Source organism: Leptonychotes weddellii, chromosome 5 (assembly GCF_054177405.1).
Source record: "Leptonychotes weddellii isolate Sample4059 chromosome 5, ASM5417740v2, whole genome shotgun sequence".
NCBI lineage: Eukaryota > Metazoa > Chordata > Mammalia > Carnivora > Phocidae > Leptonychotes > Leptonychotes weddellii.
Window position 1 is genome coordinate 1,197,686 of NC_138373.1, and position 24,298 is coordinate 1,221,983.

General features: G+C 63.8%; 1 protein-coding gene across 14 annotated transcripts in view; it reads right to left on the reverse strand.

Moving 5' to 3' along the window:
- Positions 1–24,298, reverse strand: part of MAD1L1 (mitotic arrest deficient 1 like 1) — a 317,188-nt gene that overhangs the window by 31,551 nt on the left and 261,339 nt on the right. For all 14 annotated transcript variants that reach the window (XM_081819242.1, XM_081819246.1, XM_081819248.1 and 11 more), the window contains one exon: positions 11,010–11,200. In XM_081819242.1, the coding sequence (XP_081675368.1) occupies positions 11,010–11,200 (191 nt within the window). The remainder of the gene's footprint in view (positions 1–11,009; positions 11,201–24,298) is intronic.

Below are 24,298 nucleotides of genomic sequence, written 5' to 3' on the forward strand. Positions count from 1 at the left end.
CCGGAGACGCGCCGCAAGCCAGCAGGGACGTGGGCGGGGAGGGCGGCACCCCGACAGGCATCGGTGGAGGGGGCGGGTCTCCCGGGGAGCCTGGCACATGTGTCGCCCAGGCGTCTGCTTTCCAGGGAGCGCTGGTGGCTCTGAAGAGGGAGGTCGTGGATGGGCCGGCCTGGGCTGCAGGAGGGGGCGGTGCAGGGGCAGCCCCTGAGCCGGAAGCCCAGCCACAGCGCTCCCGGGGCCCTGGTCACAGTGACGTGACAGCTGCTTGTTGCTCTAAGCGATTTGTTACCGACCAACAGGTAACTAAAACAGTGACAGTGACACATGAAAAAAGAACCAAACGGGTCTTTGGAACATGAAAAGTACAGTATCTGAGACAAAAAATTTACCGAACGAGACGCACAGCAGATGAGCGGCTCCCAAAGAGCAGGTCAGTGAACCGGAAGATGGAGCGCCACAGACCATCCAAACCGAAACATGGCAAACAGGCGCGACACCAGGTGACCTTCCGTGTGTGTGACTGAAGCCCCGGGAAGAAGGGAGGGGCACAGAAACAGCACGTGAAGAACAACTGTCCGGATCATCTGAATCTGGTTAACTATAAAGTCACAAACCCGAGAAGCCCCAGGAACCACAGCAAAACAAGCACAGAAAATCCGGCAATCGGCCCAAGGCAAACAGACCACGTACACGGGCCGAGGTCAGATCGCTAGCCTTGCAGGCCCTCTGGATGCCCAGGGGCACGGCCCTGCGCTGGGCCCCAGGCTTCCACTGCGGCGGAGGAAGGCGGTGGTGTTCGGGGCCCTGCTGACCGTTCAGAGCACAGAGCGTGAGGGAGCCCAGCTGACTCCTGGGCCCAGCTCTCCCCCAGGAACCAGGAGCTGTGGTGTGATTAGGGGTCTTTAGCAATGCTGCCCAGGGGCCCGAGGCACGAGGGTTTCCCCCAGGTGCAGCGGGGACAGGCTTCAGATGGCCCTACCCTTGAACGGATCCTCAGTGGGGTTATGCTGATAACGCATCTACCAGGAGCCTGGTCTGGAGGCGTGGTCCTCCCAACGCTGTCTCACACCAGCGAACACACAAACACAGAGAGACCGGAGGACCTGGCTAAACGTACCAGCACGTGGGAACACAGGCAATCAATCAAGGCAGGACCACAAACAGCACCTCTCAGGAGTGTTGAACCCGTCGCTGTGACCAGCCTTTAATTGGGTAGAAAATGCTCACCGTCCGGTGTTCCACGAAGCAGGAGACAAAACCACGTATTTTGGGCCGGCTTCCTAGGAAATACACACAAACACAGGAGCGTCCCGCGTGGCTGAGGTTTACCGTTCAGGCCCTGCTATACTTGATTCGCTTCCAAAAACTGCTTTTATCATCAGGACCCGGGACTCTGTGTGGCCACCAGGCGAGTGTGGCCGCCAGCGAGGAAGGATAGCTGAGTCCAGGCCTGCGGGGGCCCCAGGATGGAGGTCAGGGACAGGGTCTGCATTGCAACCCCAGGGCTGGGTGGTGGCCCCGGGGGAGGCAAGGGCTCACCTCGCTGTGAACGCAGGCTGCACACCTCACTCACCACCCCTCCCCCTCAAACTCCTGCTTACCCGGCATTCCTAAAAGTCGGCTTCAGCCCTCAGCCCCCATCTTACAATCTCTTGAACAAGCTCCTGCTGGTCTCAGAATAAAGGGCCAACACTCTGGCCTAGCCGCCAAGGGGCTGTGTGCCCCAGGCCCTGCTCCTCACCAGCTTCCCCTCAGACCACCTCCGAAATGCCTGGGGTCTAGCCCCACAGCTGTGTTTCAGTTCTGAGGACACCTGTGCCTCCTTGACCACAGGGCCTTTGCACAAGCTGCTGGAATTGAAACCAGGTCTTCCCTGTGCACTGTGTTGCCTCACAATGTGAGGGCCCACCGTCCGCTGGAAGGAGATGGCCCGTTCGCTTGGGAAGAAGCTGTCATCCCAAGGAGTCCCCAGCCTTTCTTGAACATGTCTCATAACCAGAAGTCAGCACTGTACACCAAGCTGGCCGGCTCTCTACTCACGTCTGTGAATTTTCTTCCCAACACTGGGGAGCCTTTCCTTATCCTGAGCTGAGGGCTGTGTCCTGGGATCCCTGCCACTGTCCGATCCCCCCAAACAAGCCAGGCGCCCCCCTACCCCCAGGAGGGCCCAGCAGGCACCAGAAAGCGCTGGTTCCGGCGTGGGCGTCATCCAGGTAAGCACAAGCTGGCCTCTCCTCCCTAGGCCCAGGGGGCAAGTGTGTCTGGGCAGAGGGGGCAGGGGGCCTCAGCGCACTCCACGGGACTGCTCGGACACTCTGGGTCCCCCCGATCCCCGAGCCTGCTCAGCTGAAAAATGAGAGAGGTTTTGAAGTCAATATGCATTCAAACCAACTCTATTTGAAATTCAGGGGACCCAAAAAAGGCAAATTCAAATTAAAGTGTCTATCCAGACTTCATGCTACAGTAGGAGATTGGAACACTCCACGAGTAGGCTTCTTCCGACAGGAGCCTGTGTGTGGTCTTGACTACCTGTCCGGGGGGAGCGAAGGAGAACTAGCCCTCCCCGCCGCCCCGCCCCGGGAGCCCTGTTAGTTCTCTACTTCCTGGCGGGGCCACGTGGACACTCAGGCTCACTTGCCATCCTCCCGCAGCCAGGCCTCGGGCCGCACAGAGCAGGGGCGAGGCCGGGGCCGGGAGGGAGGACAGCGGGCCGGCCCAGGGCAGTGTGGTGGGGCTAGCCTACAGGCCCTCCTCCCAGGAACAGGAGGATTCTGAGTGTCCGGGGCTCTCTGTCCCAGCCAGCAGAAGCCTCCTCCCGGGAACGGCCAGCATCTCACCGGTGGGTGGCCTGGGGGCCCGCCCGCGCACCGCACCTCAGCCTCGGCTCCGGGCAGGGCAGCTCCCGCACACAGCTCCACCAGCGGACAAGGCTCCCCTGCCAGGAGGTGGGAACAGAAGGCCAGGCTCACCCGTCAAAGTCCCAGAGTCCTTAGCGCCCTTTTCTCCTCTGCTTTAAAATCAGACAAAACAGACCAAACCCCTTTCTTTCGCTATTACTCAGCTCAGAAACGGATACCCCGACTCTGATTCTAGGATCTGACTCAAAGCAGCTGGACAGTTGCTGCCATCCCGGGACCCCTGCCCCCTCATGCATAAATGCAGGGGTGAGACCAGGCCAAGTCCCAGCACCTCGGAATCCTGACCGTTCTGCGGAAGTCACCACGGAGCCGCGGTGGCAGGGAGGGTGCGGAGGCCCTGCTTGACTGGACCCCCAGGTCCGGACCCCCGGGCCGGGCTGGTGCCCCCGGGACAGTCAGGCCCACAGGCCACGCTGTAGGGGTGTCAGCCTGCCCCTGCACCACGCCCCCACGGCCAGCCATGCCACGCGGTCAACCGTCTGCTCCACAGCGTCACCTCCGGGGAGACGAGCGCTGGGACAGAGGCTGAGACGCTTGGCCTCCGAGCGGCAATGCTGGCACTTACGTGCAGGGCTGTCCTGACCCCACTGATCTCAGCGTGCCGGTCGGGGAGCAGGACACAGCATGCCTCGGCCACCCAGACCTGTCCGCAGCCGCTGGGCAGGGCAGGACGCCCGCCCATCTGCCTGGCAGGGGCAGACCACGGATTCCCCAGACGTCAGCCACTGTGCTCTCAAGCCTAACCCAGGCCTCAGTGCCATGGCCACGCCAGCATCCCAGCCCCCGGGGAGGCCTGCACCTCGCTTCCGTGGACATGCCTTGGGTCCTCACTCACACCTGCCTGCATCTCAGACCAGTCACGACGGAGCTGGTTGCAATCCAAAAGCACATCAGAGAACAGCCTGGTCCAGGCCGAGGGGTGCCTGGGGGGAGGGGCAGGGAGTTATGGGTCGGTGTGGGAGGGCAGGCATCACACACGTGTGCTGACGGGACAGCTGAGGTGGACCAAGGCCAGGCTGTGCCCGCCCCGTGTCCGACAGGCCGGGGTGGCCCAGGCAGGACGTTCTGCCTGGGATCCTGTGTGCGGGTGAAAGCGCTGGGATCCCTCATCGGGTGTCTCTGCCTCAGGATCCGGGACCCCTGCACGGGAAGACAGCAAGGCGGGGAACGGCCTGCATCAGCCAGACGCCGCACATGGGCGGCAGGCCCCTCCCACCACCGAAACGCCATCAAACCGTCAGACCCACTGCAAGGGGCTCGGAACACGTGGCGGGGTGGGGGTCCACAGCAGGACGGAGGGGAGGGGGCCAGCCTCAGAGAGATGGGGGCCCGGCTTCGGACCGGCCCCTCTCCTGACACAAGGCCCCAGCGTGGGGCTGCGCTGTCAGGGCTGGCTCCAGGTCAACACCTAGCAAGTGGAACGGTCCCCGGGGCAGGAGGAGCCTGCTCCCGGAAGGCCCTCTTCCTCCTCCAGCCAAGAGCTGTTGCCGTGGCAACTGCGAGGGCCGCCAGCCCTGCGCCAGCAAAGCCGGTGTCCCGCGGACACTGCCCCATGGCGCGAGCTTCTCTCCTCACCCTGGCCTTGCCCAAACCCCTTCTCTTGCTCCGCCCGACCACCCCGCCTCTGGACAGGGAAGCTCCACCTCTCCCCAGCCGGGCCTCTGGCCCCTTCCCCGCCTCTGCTCACCCATAGCAACTGCTCCCACGTGAGGCCACCTCCGTGGTGGGCGGCCCTGCCCTGTCTGTGCCCATCGGACAGGGGTCCTCAGGCACCAGTGCCCTGGGCCCAATGGGGGGGTGTGAGTGAGGGCAGCGGAACGAGCCTGCGCTCTGTGGCTGACGGGGCACGGAGGAGGGCCAGCCGGCAGACCCAGTCTGCTCATTCACCAGGCTGCCCTACGAGCAGAGAAGGCGGCAAAGCAGAAAGCTCCCTCAGGGGGCAGCACGGCCTGCGCAGGCCCCAGCCACGGCCAGATCCGCAAGGGTCACACCACGCGCGGGGTGTGGGGACAGAACTCGGAGAGGCTTGGGGACAGAATGGCCACGAGGCCGGGGTGGGGCCGGCGGCAGCCGCACACCCAGCCCCTTCCGGGGGCAAGCCGGGTGGACACGGGGAGCTCGGCCCGAGCCTCTGTCCCCTGAAGAACGGACAACCTTGGGCAGGACCCGGCTCTGCTCATCCCTGGGGCCCAACTAGCGGGCATCTGCTGGAAGAGGACCTGAGGGGGCAGGGCCTGGGTCTGTGGGGGGTGCGGGGAGGCTGCCAGGGCCCAGGAAACGGGGTGCTCCATACGCCCGCCCAGGGAGAAATCTCCGGTGTCACGACTGTGTGGCAGGAGCGCGGTGTGAGCCCTCTGCTGCTTCTCTAGCAGCTGCACGCTCTGCACGGCTACGGGACCCGCGTGGCCTCTGGAGCGCCCTCAGGCCGCTCTCCTCCGGGGAAGGCAGGGAACTGCTCGCAGGGGCCCCTCTGCACCCCAGCCTCGGCCCCAGGAGAGGCACCAGCCCTGTGTGCACGTGCGTGGGGGGGACTGTGTGTGATGGTGTAAGACCTCGGAGTCGAGCACCGGATACCACACCGTCCACAGGGCTGGGTTCCTCCACACACACGGTCTGCAGGTCATCGGTGCACAGAGAGGGAGGGGAGGCTCCCAGAGGTGAAGCCGCGTGACAGTCGCACACAGCCCAGGGGAGGCACGGCGACAGTCACACGCGGTGGCTCTGACCCCACGTCCGGCACCTCTCACAACACAACAGGGGCCGTCCCTGCAGCCCCAAGAGTCGCCTCCCTCTGGCAGACACTCACCCCCCGCTGGCTCTGGGCCCACAGCAGATGCCAAGGGGGCCGAGTGAGGGCCAGTGCCCCCAGCAGACACGCGCCCCATAGGAGCAGGGGCACTGCCAGGACAACCCACGGCAAAATGTGAGCTGGAGGCCACCACGGGGAGCTTTGCTGGCTGCCGCACAGCCTGCCACCCGACCTCAGTCTCCGCTGCTCTGGGGACCCTCGTGAACCTGCCTCCCTGCCCAGGTCCTCGGGTGGCCCGGCCCTCAGTAGAGACATTCATGGGGGCCAGGCTGGGAGGCAGGCCCTGGAGGAGCCCAGGCAGGTCCTGCTTCTCAGGGAGGCCGCGCCTGAGCGGGGAAGAAGTCTCGTTCCTGAACGCTGGTTAGCGGAGGGCAGGGGCAAGGCTTGGGGAACGGGCTGGCACCAACGTGCCTCCAAGTCCCCAGCGGCAGAGCCCAGAGGGGAGTGACATCCCCACACGAGCCAGACTTCTCCGGGGGCACCTGAATCCACACAAGCAAGTGGGGGGGCTACGGGGTGCTGCCCACACCCCAAGGAGCAGCATGCTGCAGAGGGTCGGCACCTGGCAGGCTCCTGCAGTCCTCGCTGGCCCTGGAGCTTCTGGGTTCCGGCCCGCACGGGGTGCGCACACAGCGTCACAGTCCACACACAGCCCCCACCAGTGCCCCGGACAGCCCGGAGACCCAGGGGCCACAGGGGAGACACAGGCGTGGCTACGCCGCACGCGAGCCGCTCTGCCGAGGCCGGAAGCCGCGTCCCGCCTTGCCCGCTGCCCCCGAGCCGTCCCAGGGCCGGGCCGGGAGGACACCATGGTGTCCTGCAGCAACCCCGTCCACAGCCTGTCCCAAGGGGCGCTGGCACGGGACCCACCCGTCGTCCTTACCATCAGGGCCTTCTTGCAGGACGGGGGCAGGAGAGCTCGGGAACCACGGCCAGACAGCACGACGGGCCGCGGAAACCAGGGCTGCGGGTGGTCCTGGGAACTCCCAGGCATCTGCACTAGTGAGAGCGCAGGGGACCCCGTTCTCGCCGGGCGGGGTGGGGGGATGGAGGGCAGCCAGGCCCCTCCTGGGCCCGGCCTGGCCAGAGTTCCTGCCGTCCTCGGAGCGGCGGGCCCCCGGGGCAGGCAGCTCCCACCCACGTGGCAGCCACGGCCGGGCCGCTGGGCGCCGTGTCTTCTCCTCGCGCAGAGCGCGTGGGGTGAGCCCAAACCCTCCATGATGCCGGCGCACATCTGCAGAGCCCGCTCAACTGGAACGGTGCTCAGCTATTTCTAACTCTGCCTTGGGCCCCCTTCCTGCCTGGAAAATCATCGTTGGGAAAATAAAATCAACCAAAGGGGGCAGGAGGCTACGGTTCACTGTGATCCCCTTCCAGCCTGATTCCACCGCCACCGTGCGAGTTCGCCGTCAGCCCCCAGGCGGCAGGGTCCCAACACCGCGTGGGGGCTGGTGGGTCACCCCGTCTCTCGGGCCGGTCTCTGTCCGGCGGCCTCCCCCACTCAGGACCGCCAGCCCACAGGGAAGCCTCCCTTGCTGCCCCAACGAAGGCTTCTGACCCCAGGGCGCATCCAGACCAAGCTCGCCACTGTGAGTGGGGAAATTGAGTCCCACAGGGTGCAGTGACCCAGCCAAGGGTGGGACGGCTCCTGGGCCCCTCGTGTCTCCTCTCAGGTCAGGCAGTGAATGTCTGCCGAGGGTCGGTCTGCCTTCTACTTAGCTTCTTGCTCTTTCTCCCCCATCTGTCTGTCCTCCGCGAGCACCCTGCACGTGCCCGGCCCCGTGCAGGCAGGTGGGCAGTGGACAGGGTGGGACAGCGCCTCCCGTCACCGAAGAGTAAGCAAAGGTGACACCTTCAGTCCCGGGTTAGAGACGTCCTGACAGGCTTGGCAGCTCCAGCCATGCCTTCTTTGGGACCCCCGAGGGCCCAGGAGAAGCTCAGGGGCTCAGTGTTGTCAGCGTCTGAGAGGACTTTGGCTGAGCAAGGACCGCATGCACACACGTCCGCAGAGTCTGCAGAGACCGCCATGCTTCGGGGCAAGCTGCTCCCTGCAGCCCAGCACTTTCTGCCGCTGGAGATGCACAGGGAGCCGGGGCCTCGCAGCACGCAAGCACCAGGCGCCTCCTCGGGGCCCTGCCCAGCACTGCCCGGAGTGGGGCAGCTGGTGCCGGGGGCCCGGCATCGCGGGGCTCTGACCGCACCTCAGGAGGTGGGGAGTGTGTCTGTGGACGGAAGGCTGAGCCAGACGACAGGACGGACCCCTCACCCGACCCCTCCCGCGGGGTGGCCCCTGAGCTCCGAGAAAGGCCCCGCGAGATGTGCACAGGGAGGGAGCAGCTGGGGTGGCCCTGGGGGTGTGGGGGGGGACTGAGGCCGGCAGGTCCCCACTGCCATGTCAGGGAGCCCAGGAGGCAGGTTCGTGTCCCGTGGAGGACGGGGGCACTGGCTGGGCCGGGCGTGGTGGGCTTCACCCGCAGAACGGAGGGGAAGGCCCCTCAGGGGGACCCACAAAGGGGTCCAATGTTGGGCCCGGGGCGCAGGTGGCAGGACCAGAGCCCACGCCAGAATCCTGGGGACTTAAAGCCTCACCCTGAAGGGAGAGACGCAAGCTGGGGGCAGCAAGGGTATGCCTGGGGCCCCCAGCCGGCTCCAGATCCCTGTCCCTCGTTTTACCCCATGCAGCTTCCAGTCCCTCCTAAAGAGCCAGGATAAGAAAGGCAACACCCTCACCCGTTCATGCCCACACAGCACTAGGCACCACAGGGTGATGTGACTGCAGACGACAAGAAAACCGCCAGTGTCCTCGGCAAAGCTGGGCTCCCAGGGAACCAAGGGACAGGGAGGCAGGCAGCCACCTGTCCAGAGCCGTCCACAAGGCGCTGGGCTGGGTCCCGACCAGCAGGGCCCCGTGAGAAGCCCGAGAAGACTGCACCCCGACGCCCTGCTGGGGGTCTGGGCAGGGGTGGGCCTGCGCGTGCGCCTATCACACGCAGATGTCCACCCTCACGTGCGCACACGCACGCTCCCAGGCTCTGGTTCCTGGGACGGAACCCCTCTTCCCTCCCATCCCGGAGGCCTCAGAGCGTCAGTGCTTGCCGAAGGAGACCCTGACCCAGTGGTCCGGTCGCGGTCTCTCACGCCATCCAGCAGAGCTGCAGCTGCCTGGCCTGTGGCTGTCTTCCAGAGTGCCACCAGGGCATCTGGGGAACGCCGAGAGCAGAATCCAGGTGGGGATGACCCCACCGAGCGGTCAGGGACCGCCCTGTCCTGTGCCCGGGTCCCCTGCTCTGTGGAGAGGCCGGTGAGGCTGGACAAGGACACGGAACTCGCCGGCCCATTACATGTTACCACCCCCGAGATTTCCACGGACAAATGAGAGAAACGGCTCCTGCTTCCGGCCAGCTCTCCCTGGACCCGGTGCTCCGGGCTGGCTTAACGCCTGGGCCTGGGGCGGAGGAGGAGGGGCCCGGAGGGCTGGGTGCAGCGACCGGGAGCCCATGCTTCCAGGACTCTGCAAAGCCACGGAAAGGCTCTGCACTCGCCCACAGCCCGGCAAGCAGCTCCTGCACCGGTCCCGGCCAGGGCTGCGGCCACGGTGCACGTGCCCGGGCTGGGGGGTTGCTGAGCACAGCCAGGCCTGGGGCAGGGGGACAGCTGAAGGTGGGGAGGGACAGCCGGGCATCGGGAGGTGGGGGGGATGGCAGAGGGTCTGGGGGGACAGCAGAGGGCATGGGGGTCTGACAGTGACCTCGGCCTGTCTCCACTGTGCAGTGGCTGTCAGAGCGAATGGGGCTTGTAAGAATTGTACACCTTTGTTAATGTACTTAATGTTTAAACACCCGTGGGATTTCTACAAGGTATGGAACAGCGATCAGCCACGCTAAGTTCTTCCAAGGCACAGGGAATCACGTGAACAGGAGTCAAGAAGTATGTTCCTTACAGTTTACGTAGAGACTTTACGTGTTCGAGCGCTTCACTTATTCGAATGAGGGGTTTTGAGAAACGTAAAAACAGATACACGTGACCCAAGAAGGCAGGGGAGTTGGGAGCAAACGTTGGGAGATGCTGGGGGGCAGACGCCAGGCTGAGGTGCAGCTCTGACGTCAGGAGGAGAAGGAGAGGCCGCCAGGAAGGAAGGAGGCCAGGAGGGAGGTCGGGGTTGGGTGCCGGCCTCCGAGGTGGCTCCTCCCTGAGCCTGAGGCCTGGCGCCTCTGGGCACAGCCAGCACCTTCACCAGCAAGCGGCTGGCTGGTCGTGGGTTCACCAGGAAGCGCACGACGAAATGAGACAGAAAGGATCTCATTTGCTACTGAATTCTGCTTGAAGCGGGTACAACACATAGGCTAGTCCCTTCTTATATAAGAAAAGGAAAAGCAGGCTGTTTCTACAGATCGGGGCAGTGACAGGTGGGTGGCCCACTCCACACCGTGGCAATGCGAAGTGGCGGCCTCTCTGCCGACCCTGGCCTCCCGTGGCCTCGCCCGCCACACCCTGCCGGGCCCACGGCACTGTCTTCACGGCAGGGCGGGTCAGGAGGTCAGGCCAGTGGGGCGGTGGTGGGGCCAGCCCTTTTCACCCAGATTCCAGCTCGGGCAGGCAGCCTCCCCAGGCCCCCCCAGTGACGCAGTAAGCCCCCAGCTGCTGGGACCCGCTCGCCCCTCACAGGCAGGTGCTTCATTCCTGGTGAGCGCCCCAGTCCTGAAACCCGGAGGACACCTCAGGCCTCCACACGGGCACAGATCCTCCGTGGGAGCCCCCACCCCGCAGGCACGGTGCCCCAGCAGCATCTCCAGAGAGAGCCTGGGGCCAACACAGGCCGCGCAGTACCTGCCCCCCCGTGTGCCTGGGGTCCCAGCCCTGGCCTCGCCAGCAAGCCGGAGGGTGCGTCCCATAGAGGTCGAGCAGCGTCCCTCTCCCATCCCTCTGCGGTGCGGCACGCTGACCTTGGCCACGGCCCAGTCCCGAGGCCGTCTCCCTGGCCCAACACAGACCCTCAGCCTATTACTTCAGCCGTCCCCGGAGCGCGGCTGGTGCAGGATGCCTGGGCCCTCGCTGCCCTGCCCCTCCCAGCAACGGGACCAGTGTAGCAACAGGGGGACGGCAGAGAGCCGGAGGCGGCCAGATCGGGGCCTGGGGCTTCCTGCAAGAGGCCCCAGGCCGCAGGGCAGAGCTGCGGGTGGCCGAGGGCCAGCAGACTCACCCCCTCCCAGCCCCACGGACCATGCCTGCCTGAGGCGAGGCTGCTCCCAGCAGCGCGCACGGCGGGTCACGGCAGGGCCTACCTTGAAGATGAGGCAGTCGGCTTTGTGCTCCGCGTACATGGACGTCAGCCGGTACTGGTTCTCCGTGGTAATGTCGATCTGGTAGCCCGTGAGCGCATAGCAGACTTTCCGGAACTCCTGGATCTTGGTCTGAAAGACCTCCTTGAGCCGCTGGTTCTTCAGCTCAGCGCTCTCCACCTGCTTCCTCAGCTCTGAGGGGGGAGAGGAGAGGGGGTGAGCCTGCAAGCCGGAGAAGGGGGGCTCGGGGGGGCAGCAGGGGGCCCCGGTCAGAATCACCGGGCCGAGAGTCGAGGAGGAGACGGGGTCCTGCCCGGCATGGACAGGCCACCTGCGTCGGCAAGCCCTGACGTGGGCACTCAGTCCGGAACGAGGAGAACAAGCCGATAAGCAGCCGCACTTGTGGTGATGAAGTTCCTCAACTATAAACAGTAACTCCACGGAGAGCAGCGACTCCAGAAGCCAGACATCTTCCCGGCTCTGAGCCCCGGATTCCACCCCCGCCCAGCCCGGTCTGCTTCTGAGGGACAACAGGGGCAACACGGAAGTCGTCCCAGGTCGGGACGTGTGGGTGTGTGCACCGGCCCTCCGGCCGCAGACTTCAGTCACCGACTGGGGACGCCGGTCCTGGGTCCCCTCGCACGGCTGCAGCCGGGTTCCTGCGGGGGGGCCGGATGCCCACCCGCATGGGCCAGCATGGAGAAGCGCGGAGCGGACGGGGGGCTTTGAGAGGACATGCCCTAGAGGTGCCTGATCATGTTCCGGAGACAAGGTCACCAGGTGAAGACAGGCCCCCGGGTCCCATCCGCCCCCAGGCCCGCCCGTCACTCCCGCACAGTTTATGGTTGTACGGGAGAAACCAGCCGTGCCAAGTGCAAAGCCGTCAGCAGGCTACACAGCAATTACCACGGATGCTTCACCCAAGGTAATTAAACCTCGGTTATCCCCCCAGTAATTAGCTAGGCTGGCTTTCCTCAAACACAAGTGCCGCCTCTGAAGCCAGGAGCCCCCGGTGGTCCTGTCTGGAGCTGACGACGGCGGTGCCCTGGGCAGGACGGGAGCCCGGCTGGCCGATGGGGTGGTGGGAAAGCCCCCGGCCCTGGAGCCAGTCAGCCCGGCTTGGAGCCCCGCCCACCGTGACAGTGACCGCAGCCCCTCGTCCTCAGGCCAAAGCCCAGGCCCGCCCACCACCAGCGCCCTGGCGGGGCTGAGAGCAGGAGGTCACGTCAGCGAGCTTCACATGAGCAGATGTGGGCAGGGTCACTTCCTGGAGGAGGGGAAGGGGACGGGGAGCCTGCCTTCCAGGGAAAGAAACCCACCGGAGACCCTCCAGCCACTCTGCCCGTCCTGACCTGCGGCCTCGAGCCCAGCGTCCCCAGCCCCTAGGCGTGTGTCAGGCACGCACCCGCCTCCAGGGGCGTCACGAGGACCAAGCTAGGTCGCACGGGGCCACAGCGCTGTGTGGGTTCAGGCCACAGCACCGACGGTGGGGGCGCAGCAGCTACCAACAGGCTCCGGCAAGGCCACGCGGAGGGTGCCTGTTCTCGGCTTTACTAACAAGGGCCGGTGGGATTCAGTGCTTGGCCGCGGGCACCTGGCACAGGGAGGGCCGTCTGTCCTGGGCCAAGCTCTCGACAACCCCCCGCCCCCCACACACTCCGGATGGCGCCGGGCTTATGGACACAGATCCTGGGTCTCGTCTGCACTGCCTGCAGCTCTGCGTTCTCCCTCTGAACGAGGCCTCCTGATAGCAGAGGACGGCTCCCTCCGGCCTCTCCACCATGCGTGTCCATCCACTTGGCCACACGCCCTGCCCTCACCTGCGCCCCATTCATCACGCAGCTCCGACTGGCCCTGGTGGACATTGTTATTCTGGAGCGGAGAGCCTCTCCTTCAGGACGCGGGCACGGAGCCCTTGATTAATCGAGTAATCAGACTACGAAATCAAAGGGGTACCTGGTGGCTCTGACCCCACGCTCCTCCCTGCGTCTCTCGGCCAGCCCACCGAGGACGGACCTGCTAGTGGGAGGAAAACCCATTCCACAAGGAAAAATTCAGACCGAGGTTCTGAGGTGATATTTCACCCCTGTCAGAGGCTGCCCTGCCTTTAATGGATCTCAGGTGTCTGCTGGGAAAAATTAAATTTCGGTAATAACGCAGCCTGACCTTGGAGGAGTTAAGAGCCCCTTTCCACAGTTCCTGGACTCCTACAAGGAAATGCGGCTTGGGTCAGGAGTGGATGAGCCAGGCCACCTGCCATCCCCCTGCGAGGGGCACCCAGTGCCAGACACCACACACACCTTACCCCACGCTGCCGCTCAACACCACGAGGCGAGTCCCACGTCCCCCTCTGATGGGCAAGAGTGGGGGGCAGAGCGGCCTCAAGGTCACACGGCCCATCGGAGGTGTAAAGAGGGCTCTGGCCCCTCTGACCCGGAGGCCTGGTGCGGGTCAGGCGAGAGGCTGCGACTCTCAGGGGTCGGCGCCTTGAGGCAGCGAGTTCAGGGGGCCGCCGTGGGTTCTGGCTGTGATTCAGGACCAAAGTCGGTGCCCTGACCTACCCCTTACGCCACTGTTCAATGGCCTGTGTAAACATGAATGAATAATTCACACAACAGTTTGGATTAAATAAATAAAAGATGTGCCTTTCGCCTTGGAGATGCCTTCCTCTGGGTGGGGTTTGGGGCCCTGCATGTGGCGCTCACAGGAGGCTCCTCCAGGTCCCAGTGGCCGAGCGTTGGAGACCCCTGGGGTCCGCGGTGACCACAGTTCTGCACCCGCCACAGCCACCCCCAAGGCTGGGCCTGCTGGTGGTGACCACGTGTGGGCAGGGCCAGCGCAGCAGGCAAGTGGCCTCATTGGGTCTGCTGAGAGATCCTGGACCGCCCACCCCAGACCTCGCCTGCTGTGTGCACATCCCGGGTATCACAGACACGGGATGGAGACCTCGTGCCTGGGGCCCCTCAACTCAGGGCTGGGGCCAGGCCCACACTCTGGGGCCCAGACTTGCCCTCGCCCTCAGCCCTCTCCTGCCCCCTGCCCTCAACCCTGCTCTCCACCTGCGCTGGCTGGGGGACTGTGCCCCCCACCACCACTGCCTTTCCTCTCTGGGCCAGCCCTCCTCCCCTCAGCAGCCCTTTGCAAGGCTCTCCAAGAGTCCTTGGTGAGGGACGAGGAAGGCAATGGACAAGTAGGAGCCGAAGAGAGGACATGGTCACCCAGAGCCCAGGCGTGGAGGGTGGGCAAGGGCGGTGGGGGCCGGGGATGGATGCCAAGGTCAAGGGGCCATGCCACCTGCTCTCTGTCCTGGCATGCCCAGGCCCGCTGGTTGCCCCCAGCCATGTCCACAGGGGCCACTGGACGGCTCTGCCCTCCACCCCCTGCTCCTCATCTACGCCCAACACCTGGCTGCTCCTGGAGTCACAGAAGGCAGCTGGGAAAGCCCGTGGGAAGGACACAGAACAAAAATAAACTGATTTTCATCTCTCCATTATATAAAGGCCAGCAGGAGAGAGTGCTTCAGCCCCGGGAGCAGAGACGTCAGGATGAAGGAGCGGTCATGGGCACATAGCTCTGGAGAGCCAGATCACAGTCTGAAATTCAGAGGAAGGTTTTACCCTGCAGGGGTGGGGAGCGCAAGTGAGAGGCAGACGGGTGGACGGCTGGACCTTCCCTGCAGAAAGCCTCTTCGGGGCCCCAGCGGGCGGCGGCACGGGCCAGCAGAGGCCGCGTGTCTACCTGACTAAAAGTGCAGGCGCTATGCGGTCTAGTCCCCTTACCAGTTTGCTGGGGAAAGTGCAGGGAGCTGGGTGGGCAGGGGTGGCGACGACCGAGGTCTGCGCCCCACGGGACCGCTGACCCGGGCTCGGGACAGAGGCCGCCCCCGGCTCTCGCGGGCTCCAAGCGCCTTACTCCCTGGGCTGTCGAGAAGCACAGGCAGACAAGACCACACGAAACACTTTCAGATACGCCAACGGTTCTGCGGAGGGCAACCCAGGTCTGACGGTCCACGTCCCGCCTCTCCAGTGGCCTGAGCGTGCCAGCGAGGTGCCTGGGTCTGATCCTGAGGCCCACTCAGAGCCGGTCGGCCCCGCCCTGCGGCCGTTCTGTGGGACACACAGATCGCCAGCCCCGAGCGCCTCAGCCTCAGCTCCATCCCGGGACCTCTCAAGGCAACGGCTCCCCGTTAATGGGCTCCCCTGACCCACATCTCGGTCCAGACGATCCGACAGCAGAGCAGGGGCCGTCCGATGGCCACCATCCCGGCTGCCCTGTGGGAAGTCAGCCCCTTCACAGCGGAAGCAGCTGGAGGGGGAGAGGTGGAGCCCCACAAAGGGCAGAGCTGGGACCGGGATGCGAGGTTGCTGGGGCCCCGGGCCTCCCACCAGTCAGCTCAGGGTGGCCTTGGTGGCGGGGTCAGGCCCTCTGCACAAAAGTCTGAGCTCTGAAGGGAAAACGTGGTCTGGGTTAAAACCCTCTCCTGGGGAGCCTGGGTGGCTCAGTCAGTTAAGCATCTGACTCTTGATTTCGGCTCAGGTCACGATCTCAGGGTCGTGGGATCGAGCCCCTATGCTGGGCTCCACACTCAGCACGGAGTCAGCTTGAGATTCTCCCTCTCCCTCTGCCCCTCCCCCGCTTGAATGCTCCCTTTCTCTCTCTCTCAAATAACAAATAAAATCTTAACAAAAAAAACACAACACTCTCCTGCAGTCATCAGGCCTTTGCCGAGCAGCCCAGGCCGCGGACTTTCCAGTTGCACCTGACTAGCTTTATTTCATGCCCTGAATGAAGCACCACCCTCCTCCTCACCTCAGGGCCTTTGCACATGCCTGGAGCAGCTCCTCCTGGTTCCTAGCTGACCCCCAGTCACCCCAGCTTCAAAACCGCATCTCTGGAATGCATCCTGTCTCCTGTCGTAGGTTCTCGGGGTACGTGACACTGTCCATTGTAACACAACAGAGCATTTTTAAAAGCTCCTTGTGTCACAGTTATTTCTCCAGCAGACTCTAAGCTCAGAACAGCTGAGGACTAGGTTCTTTCGTCCCACTCCATCCTTACAGCACCTCAAGGAGCCGGGAGTACAGAAAATGCCATTTCTGCATAATCCTAAATCATAACCCCTAGAAAAGCGGTGTAAACAAAGGTAACACACACACGGGGCTCCCCTGTGGACACGGTGGATGGAACACATGTTGTCTGTCCTTGCTCCCTACCCCAACCGCCATGGGGGACGAGTCGGGTGGGCAAGATCTCCGCAGACGGAACACAGACAGAGGAACGCAGCTAGGCAGACCTGGGGGAGCGGGGCCTCACTGCCTCAGGTGGTGGGGAGGCCGACTGGAGCCGAGGCACACGTCTCCTTCCTGTCCCCCAGGTGATGGCCTCGCCCCTCAGGGCTGCTGAGGCAAATGCTGATACCTGCCCCCCCCCTGCCCCGCCCCGCGCAGCCAGGCCCACGCCCAGGGGAAGGGCTGGAGGGCCGCGGCCCCCATGCCATCAGCTTGCTTCCTGAGAAGCCAAGCAGTAAGGTGTGGTCTGGGACCCACATCTGCAGTCCACACCTGCGCAGGGAGGTGGGCGGGAGCACGGGCTCAGCGGGAAGAAGTCAAACTGCGCCAGTGACCCAGTGGGGCCTGAAGCTGCCTTCACACCCGCCCACGCTCAGGCTCCCTGGAAGGGGGCTGGGGCTATGCGTCCCCGCGTCCAACAGACCAGCACCAGGGGGGAGGCCCACCGGCCGGCCGCCTGCCTGGGTGTGGACAGGGGCGCTGGGGAGGGCAGTGGAGAGGAGGTGTGAAGGGCCGGGCCCAGGGCAGGGTGCACAGGGCAGGGAAGCTGGCGGGGGACCAGGGACCGGGGGCCAGGCTGCTGCCGGCCGAGCCATCAAAGGCAGGCAGGCCTGGCTCCTGCAGGGGCACTTTGTTTAGGAGCTGGAAGCAGCATTTGAAATTTCCCTTTGGGGACCCAGGACAAAGTCATTTTTCTTTCTGAAAAGTGAATAAAAACACTTAGCCAACGCTAAGATTCTCAGGCTTAAACAACAACAAACAGCACTAATACTTCACCATTAGCAACAGAAGCCCTCTGAGCCCAGGCTGCGCCAGGCAGTGGTTTCTAAACCCGGCGCACGTCAGGGCTGCTCCGAGGGCAGCGTGGGAAAGGCAGTGAGGGAGGCTTTGAGACCGGCCCGCCTGGAGGGAGGCGGCGGGGTGAGGCCCGGGGGCCAGGGCAGGGTGGTGTGTCCCCCACTTTTCCAAGAGGCTGGACGACCGGCTTCCCGCTCGGCCACAGGCCATGAGGCTGGCGTGTGTGCCCTGGACCGCGGACACTGTGCCCCTCATCCCTGGGCATCCCCCGCACCGCGCTCTGCAGCCTGGAGGGGTCTACGGGGCCGGGATGGCGGCTGGCGCGCCCTCGGGGTCCACGCCACACAGGAGCACAGCAGTGGACGGCGACGGCAGGCTGACGATCACCTACCCCCCCGCCCCCACGCTCACTGAGCTCCGATGCGGGGCCTGTCTCCTCGGCCTGCCCGGCTCCCCGGTGGGGAGGCTAAGGCCCAGAAAAGGGGTGGGCCCGCTGTGCACCCAGCGGTGCTGGCCGCGGCTGACCTGTCCGCTATCTCGGGCCAAACTAAATGGTCCGGTGCCCGGGCAAGGCCCTGCAGGGCAAGAGGCTCAGGACAGACAGCACACAGCCACGCCAATGGGCCCCTGGGACACCGGCAGCTGGGCCAGATGTTCTAGAAGGCCAGCTGGTGCTCTGGCCACCCTTGGCCCATGGCTCTCGAGTCCTCCCAAGGTCCAGGAGGCATAACCGGCCTCAGTCTTGGCAGTGGGCATGAGGCGAGGGCAGTGCCGTCCTCTGCTATGAACAGGCTCTGCGAGAGCCGTGGTCTGCGGAGTCAAGGTCCTGAGTTGGGTGTTTGCGTCCTCGGGTTCAAGAAGCTGGTGACGGAGCTGAGGGAAACGCCCGCTCGGTGTCGGCAGGACACACGGGGCGGGGAGGGGTCCAGCGGTCGCGCCGTGGGAACCAAGCCGTGGCACCACATCACGAGGCCACATGGGAGCAGCTGTTTGAGGTGGATGTTCTGGGTCTGGAGAAGCTGGGGCACCAAATGCGTCCCTACGTATCTGAAGGGCACGTGGATGAAAGCAAACGTGTTCTGCGTTGGTCCCTGCAGCTGAACAAAGGCCAGGGAGGGGACCGCCTCTGTAAGGAGGTGCGTCCTGGGGACGGCTGAGTGTCAGGGCGACGCAGGGGCCTGACCTCAGCTTGCGCCCATGCACCTTGAGAGACTAGCCACCCCAGGGTGGTGCAGCGGGTGCCCGGTCCACACTCCCCACCACACGGACCAGGCCGGGGGCCTAGGAGCCTGGCTGGGCCTGAGGTGTCTCCGTGGGAAGTGCCCCTGGGCCTGGGCCTCCCCGGCAGGTGCGTGAGAAAGGGGGTGCGGGGGGTGGTGGTGGCTCTGCTCGGGGCCAAATTACTCATGGCTCATAACTCCTAACTATTTCACTTTTACATTTTTAATTATTTAATAATTAAGCATCAAATATTTACGCAATTTTACTAGGAACCGTGGGAGCGGACACCACAGGGGCTGTGACTGTGGGTCTGGGTCCTGGGTCTGGCCGACTGTGAGCAGCAGGGAGGAGACAGGCCTGCCGGCTGGACCGCGCCCCCAGGCGGGCCTTCTGTGGGCGCCGAGCCCCTGGGACGTGTCACAGGGGCTGTGACTGTGGGTCTGGGTCCTGGGCCTGGCCGACTGTGAGCAGCGGGGAGGAGACAGGCCTGCCGGCTGGACCGCACCCCCAGGCGGACCTTCTGTGGGCGCCGAGCCCCTGGGATGTGTTTGCAAGAGCCGCAGGGCCGTCACGCCAACGCAGCAAGGCTTCCCTCTGATGGGCTCCTTTTGGAGGCTGCCTTCCCGTCCCAAATCCAAATCCCAGGAGCGGGGCCAGGAGGCAGCCTGCAGAGGCGTCCAGGCACCCACCCCCTACCCTGCACAGCACTCAGGGAGGCCTTCCCATGGAAGGCCATGGCAGACTCTGCCGACCCCCACTGCGGGCCTCAGGGACCGGCGGACGGGCCCCTGCCACCCACTAGACACAGCCTTTTGCGTTCCTAGGGAACGGTTCGGTTGAGCCGCCTGCAGCTGGAGGGCCCCTGGGACAAGGTCTCTCCATTATGAGCCCATGTTCCCCTGCTGGGCCGGAAATTGCACATTTTACACAAGAGAGAAGACATTCGCCCTGGAATTATATGCAGATGAGCAGCGTGTGTGCCCACCGCCGGCTGCCTGGCAGACGCCCGCCCGGGGTAAGCTCGGTGCCAGCCTTCAAACAGGGGCATCTCTGTGTGATTAACGGCTCACTCCACAAGCAGCTTGTCACCTTGCACAAAAATGATCTGAAAAGACACCAGCAATTACAGCCCACCAGATTACGGGGTGGGAGAGTCCCGGGGTGACAGGCGGAGCTCATGTGATATCATATTCCTGGGAAGGCTCCCTCCCCCACCACGGAGAATAGAGAACAGTCGAAGCCCCGGAGGATGGCCCCCCCCCGCCCCACCGGGCGCCAGGCTCCCCACCCTGCTGCCTCTTTCGGGAGTGGAGGACCAGCTGAGCCTTGGTGGAAGGCCACGGCCGGCCCCTCGTCCGGGCAGCTGACAGATGTGGGGTCAGGCCCAGAGAAGGTCAGTGCCTTGTTCACTGTCACCCGGCCAGGGAGCAGAGAAGCCGGACATTCCCGCCAGGACTTCGGGGCGGGACGGATCCCCCGCAGCCCACCAGGCAGCGCCAGTGCTGCCATGAGGAACCAGCCCTGGACACGAGGTGCCACCTCGGGTACAAAGTCCGGCCTCAGTTGCTCGTTCGAGCCCGCCCAGCCATGCCACCCGCAGGGGCTCCTCCGGGATCCCAGCGTCCCAGTGTCCCTGCACAAGCTCACAATCCTCCGACTTGGTTTCACTAGCTTGGTGGTTTAGGGTACACTTCTTCCCGACTAAAGCGCACACCCCATCAGGGCAGGGTCCTGGGCTCCACGAGGGCCAGGAAACGCGCACCCCGTGGAGGCCTCCCGCCCTGCACACCTGCCAGCTCATCTTACGCTATGTGAACACCCAGGAGCGTCACCGAGCCTCCATTCCAGGCATGGGGACCCAGGGGTCAGACCGTTGGAAGCAAACTGCCTGAGGCTTCACTCACACACGCACGCTCGCTCACACACGCACACTCATGCGTGCACGTACGTGCGCTCACACACACCCGCTGGAGCCAGAAACCATCCAGGCGAGAGACGCACAGGCACACCCATCACAAAGCCCTTGAGACGTAAACCAGAGGACACCACTGCTTAACAAGTTTCTGGCAACCTCTTTCCACACGCGCCCACGCAGGTGACCTGCTGGGCTCACGGAGCAGCGGCGGCCTGGGGCCACCAGGCGGGAGGGCCCGCGGGAGGAGGCGAGAGGCCAGCAGCTGCGGCAGGCTCGCTCCTACTCTGTTCTGCACGGCGTGTGCGTTATTAATTTCCAACAGCGGGCTCCCGGCAGCCGAGTCCCTGGAAGGTGCGCTTCCTCTCGGAAGAGGGAAGAGCCTCCCAGAGCTCATCTTTTATTGACGAGTCATTTTCGAGTCAATCTGTCTGCTTTGGGCAGGACAAGATCTTAAATCTTTCTTTCTCTCCCTGCTTTTGAGATGTGGCAGTCTATTAAAACCTGCTAACGCACGCAGCCAGGCAGATGAAGGAAGAGGATGGAGAACCGGCTCAGCGGCTACAGCCGCTCACAGACCGAAGGCTCTGGAGGAGGGAAGGCCGGGGAGACAGATGGTGGGCAAGGGGGCAGCGAGTTAGCCCTCCGGCGATCCAGAAGGGCGAGGACACAGGCTGCCCTCAGGGCCGGGCTCCCCGGAAGGTGGGGCGTGGGGTGAGGAGTGTGCCGGACGCGCAGCCCGAGAGGGAAGCAGAACTCTCGGGCGGCAGGCACCTCGCGCTCAGGGACAGACGGCAGCCCTGGAGTCTAGGGGCCTGCCTCGGGGGTCAGCGTGCCGGGGGCTCACCGCAGAGCCAGGCTGCTCCTCCCAGTGCCCACGACCCCGTCCGAGACACGCAGCTGCCCATGTGTGGGCCGAGCGGCCTCTGCGACGGAGCTGCCGAGCACCAGGTGAGGCTCAGGGCGGTAAAGGGACCTGGCGGAGCGTACGTAGCGGGCAGAGAAGCTGCCAGGACCAGAGTCCAGCCCGGCTCAACTCTGCTGGGCGCGGCGGGAAGCAGGGCTCTCCCGGACAACAGCCGCGGCACACAGTGCGCTCCCAGCGTGGGAACTCGGAACGAGTGCCCACCCTTCCCCGGGTCCGGCTGCAGGAGCCCCTCCTGCCCATCCCGCTGGCCTCTGCCTCCAGCCCGCCCCAGCCTGACCGCGCGGGACTACAATACGCACCAGCCTTAGACACCACGACGGGCAAGCAGAGACACTCCCGGGGCCCCAGAGCAGGCTGGCCCCCCACGCCGTCCGCCTGGAGGTCCGCGGCCTCTGTCCAGGGCCCCCAGCAGGCTGCTGACGCCTGTACGCCCCTGAGTCCTAACGACCTTGTGAAGTCAGAGAGAGGACGTTTTCCCGAAGGTCAACAGGTGAGTGACCAAGACAGAGACCGTGGGGAGGTGTCAGCGCCCGATGCCCAGAACCAGGACTGTCTGCTCGTCGGCAGAAGAGGGCTCTGCAGGCGGGAGTGAATTAAGGAGGTGGAGATGGTCCAGGGGCCCAGGGTCCTCATGCAGCTTCTACGAGGAGAGGAGGTAGGAGGGTGCAGGTCTGAAGAGGACACCACTGGCATGGGGCTCAGGGAGGGGCTAAGGGCCACGGAAAGCAGCCACCTCCAGCAGCCAGAAACGGCAATGGAACAGGACCCCCTGGAGCCTCAGGGGACGCAGTCCTGCCAACACCTTGCTGTCAGCCTCCTGATGTTAGACTTCTGACCCCCAGCGCTGCCCGATGAGACCTCTGTGGGAGCAGGTGACCACCACGGTGGCCGTGGGCACCTGGGGGTGTGGGTGGCCGCCACAGAGGACTGTCTGAGTACGATCTCCCTGCCCCTCAACAGCAGCGGCAGGACCGAGCCCTCACAGTGAGCGGCCCCAGGGACAGGGACTTTAGAAGGGCTGGTGAGTTACTCACCCAACGAGGATGTGACAAGAGTAAACTGCATGCCTGGCATCATTCTAGGCTGAGGGCACACAGCGTGGACACACATAAAAATCCCAGGTCTAAGGCAGTTACGTTCCCATACGGGACACAGATAAAAACACACATCAGCAGGGCGGGGTGGTCTCCAGAGCTTGTAAGCACTATGGAGCACCAGAAGGCAGGGCTGGGAGGGGGGCTGCAGAGTGGCCCTGGTCACAGCAGACCTCCAGGGAGCCAGGGCACAAGCCGAGCACAAGGCAGGCAGGAGGCGGCCCGTGCAAAGGGCCTGAGGCAGGAGGCAGCTTGGACCATTCAGAGAAGCAGGGACGACGCCGGCAAGCCAATGCAGAAATAGACACGGGAATGCAAACGGTAAGGTTGGGCGGGGGTCATCCAGACCATGGAGACTGGCCCGCAGTCCGCGTGCTGCCCCTCCACTTTGGTAAACAGCCTGTGAGAAGAGGTCCTGTCTGCGCAGGCTGAAAGAAACCCAAAGAGGGTTTTCTCGCTTTCACAAAAAAGGCGAGAAGCCCGAGTAGTGTTTGTGTTCGTTGTGCAGCAAGCCCTCCGGGGCAGCGTGCACCACCAGCGCGGGCTGCCCCCCAGCTCCTTCCCCAGGAGCCACGCGCAGCCCCCCAGTGGCCAGCCGCCAGCGCTCTGAGCCACGGCCGTGAGCATCTGCGCTTCTCCCGGTGGATTTCCTGCAGCCCTTAGCAAGGTGGGTCGGAGACAGGTGGTGTCTTGGGAACAACTGGACCTCTGAATAGGAACAAATGAATGCTGAACCCTCCTTCACATCACATACAAAGGTTAGTTTGATACAGACCACGGGTCTAAAAGCTTCTAGAAGAAACCGGGAGATGGCAACGCCGGGGCAAGCCAAGATTTCTTAGACAAAGAACTAAGCACAGAAGGAAAAACGAGTAGATTCGACTTCATCAAAATTTAAAACTTTCGCTTACTGAAAGGCAGCATGAAGAAAATGATCACAAGAAAACAAATACTCTAAAACCGGGCTGAAGACTAACAGAGACGCTTTACTGGAGCAGATGCGCAAACGGCTCATGAGCTGTGGGAACGTGCCTGACGCTGCTCGCCATCAGGGAGACCCAACCCCAGCAGACGGCCGCGCCCCGGAGGCCAGGGAATCAGCAGCACCAGGGGCACGCGGGGCCCTGACAGGGACCCTGAGATGCTGCCGCCGCTCTGGAAAACAACTTGGCAGCTGCTTAAAGGTCAAACGTAACCCAGCCCCCATCACACCCCAAGAACCAGAGACCCCGATTCCACTCCCACCCCATGCGAGGCTATGCGCACACAGAGCCTCATGGTGCCACGTCCTCTGCACCAACACTCCTACGAGCCAAGAAGCGTCTGTCCCCTCAGCGTCTGCCAGCCGACGAAAGCCTAAACAAAGCGAGGTCCGACCGTGAACGCTACTCGGTGACGCACACGACGAGGTGCACGGACCTCAAACACGTTCCTGCAAGTGGCAGGAGGGAGACGTCACCAGAGGCAGGACGCGGACTCCGGCCCCACGGCCGAGCACTGCAGCGGACCCGGGCCCTCAGTGGGCAGCAGGGACCCTTCGGGAGTCTTGCCACCTCAGGATGCAAGATCAACTGGATCACAACCATCCGTGCCACACTCACTTCACCAGGCTTCGTGTTTGGTTTTACTCCTTGGGGTTTTATACCCAGAGAGTCGTCTGCAGAGGAACACTCTGCTCCCTCCCCTCGCGTCCCTATGCCTGCTCTTCCCTGGCGACCCAGACCGGGACTTCCTCCATGCTTACTCAGGGCGCTAGACCACCTCTGCCTTATTTCTGGTCTTGGGGAAGCACAGATTGGTGTGGGGGTGCTCGCAGACGCTCTTTGTCAGGCTGAGGGAGCCCCCTCTTTATTTAGTTTGCTGAGTTTTCCTGGGTGTTGAGTTTTGTCAAATTACTCCATCAGTTGATTAGATCACATTGATGCGGTGGATGACATCAATGGATATTTGAATCCTGGAATACAAAAATAAATGCCTATAGGTCCTATTTTCTGTCCTGTCACTGGTTTTCAGATTAGGATAATATTTGCTTCATAAAATGAGTTCAAAAG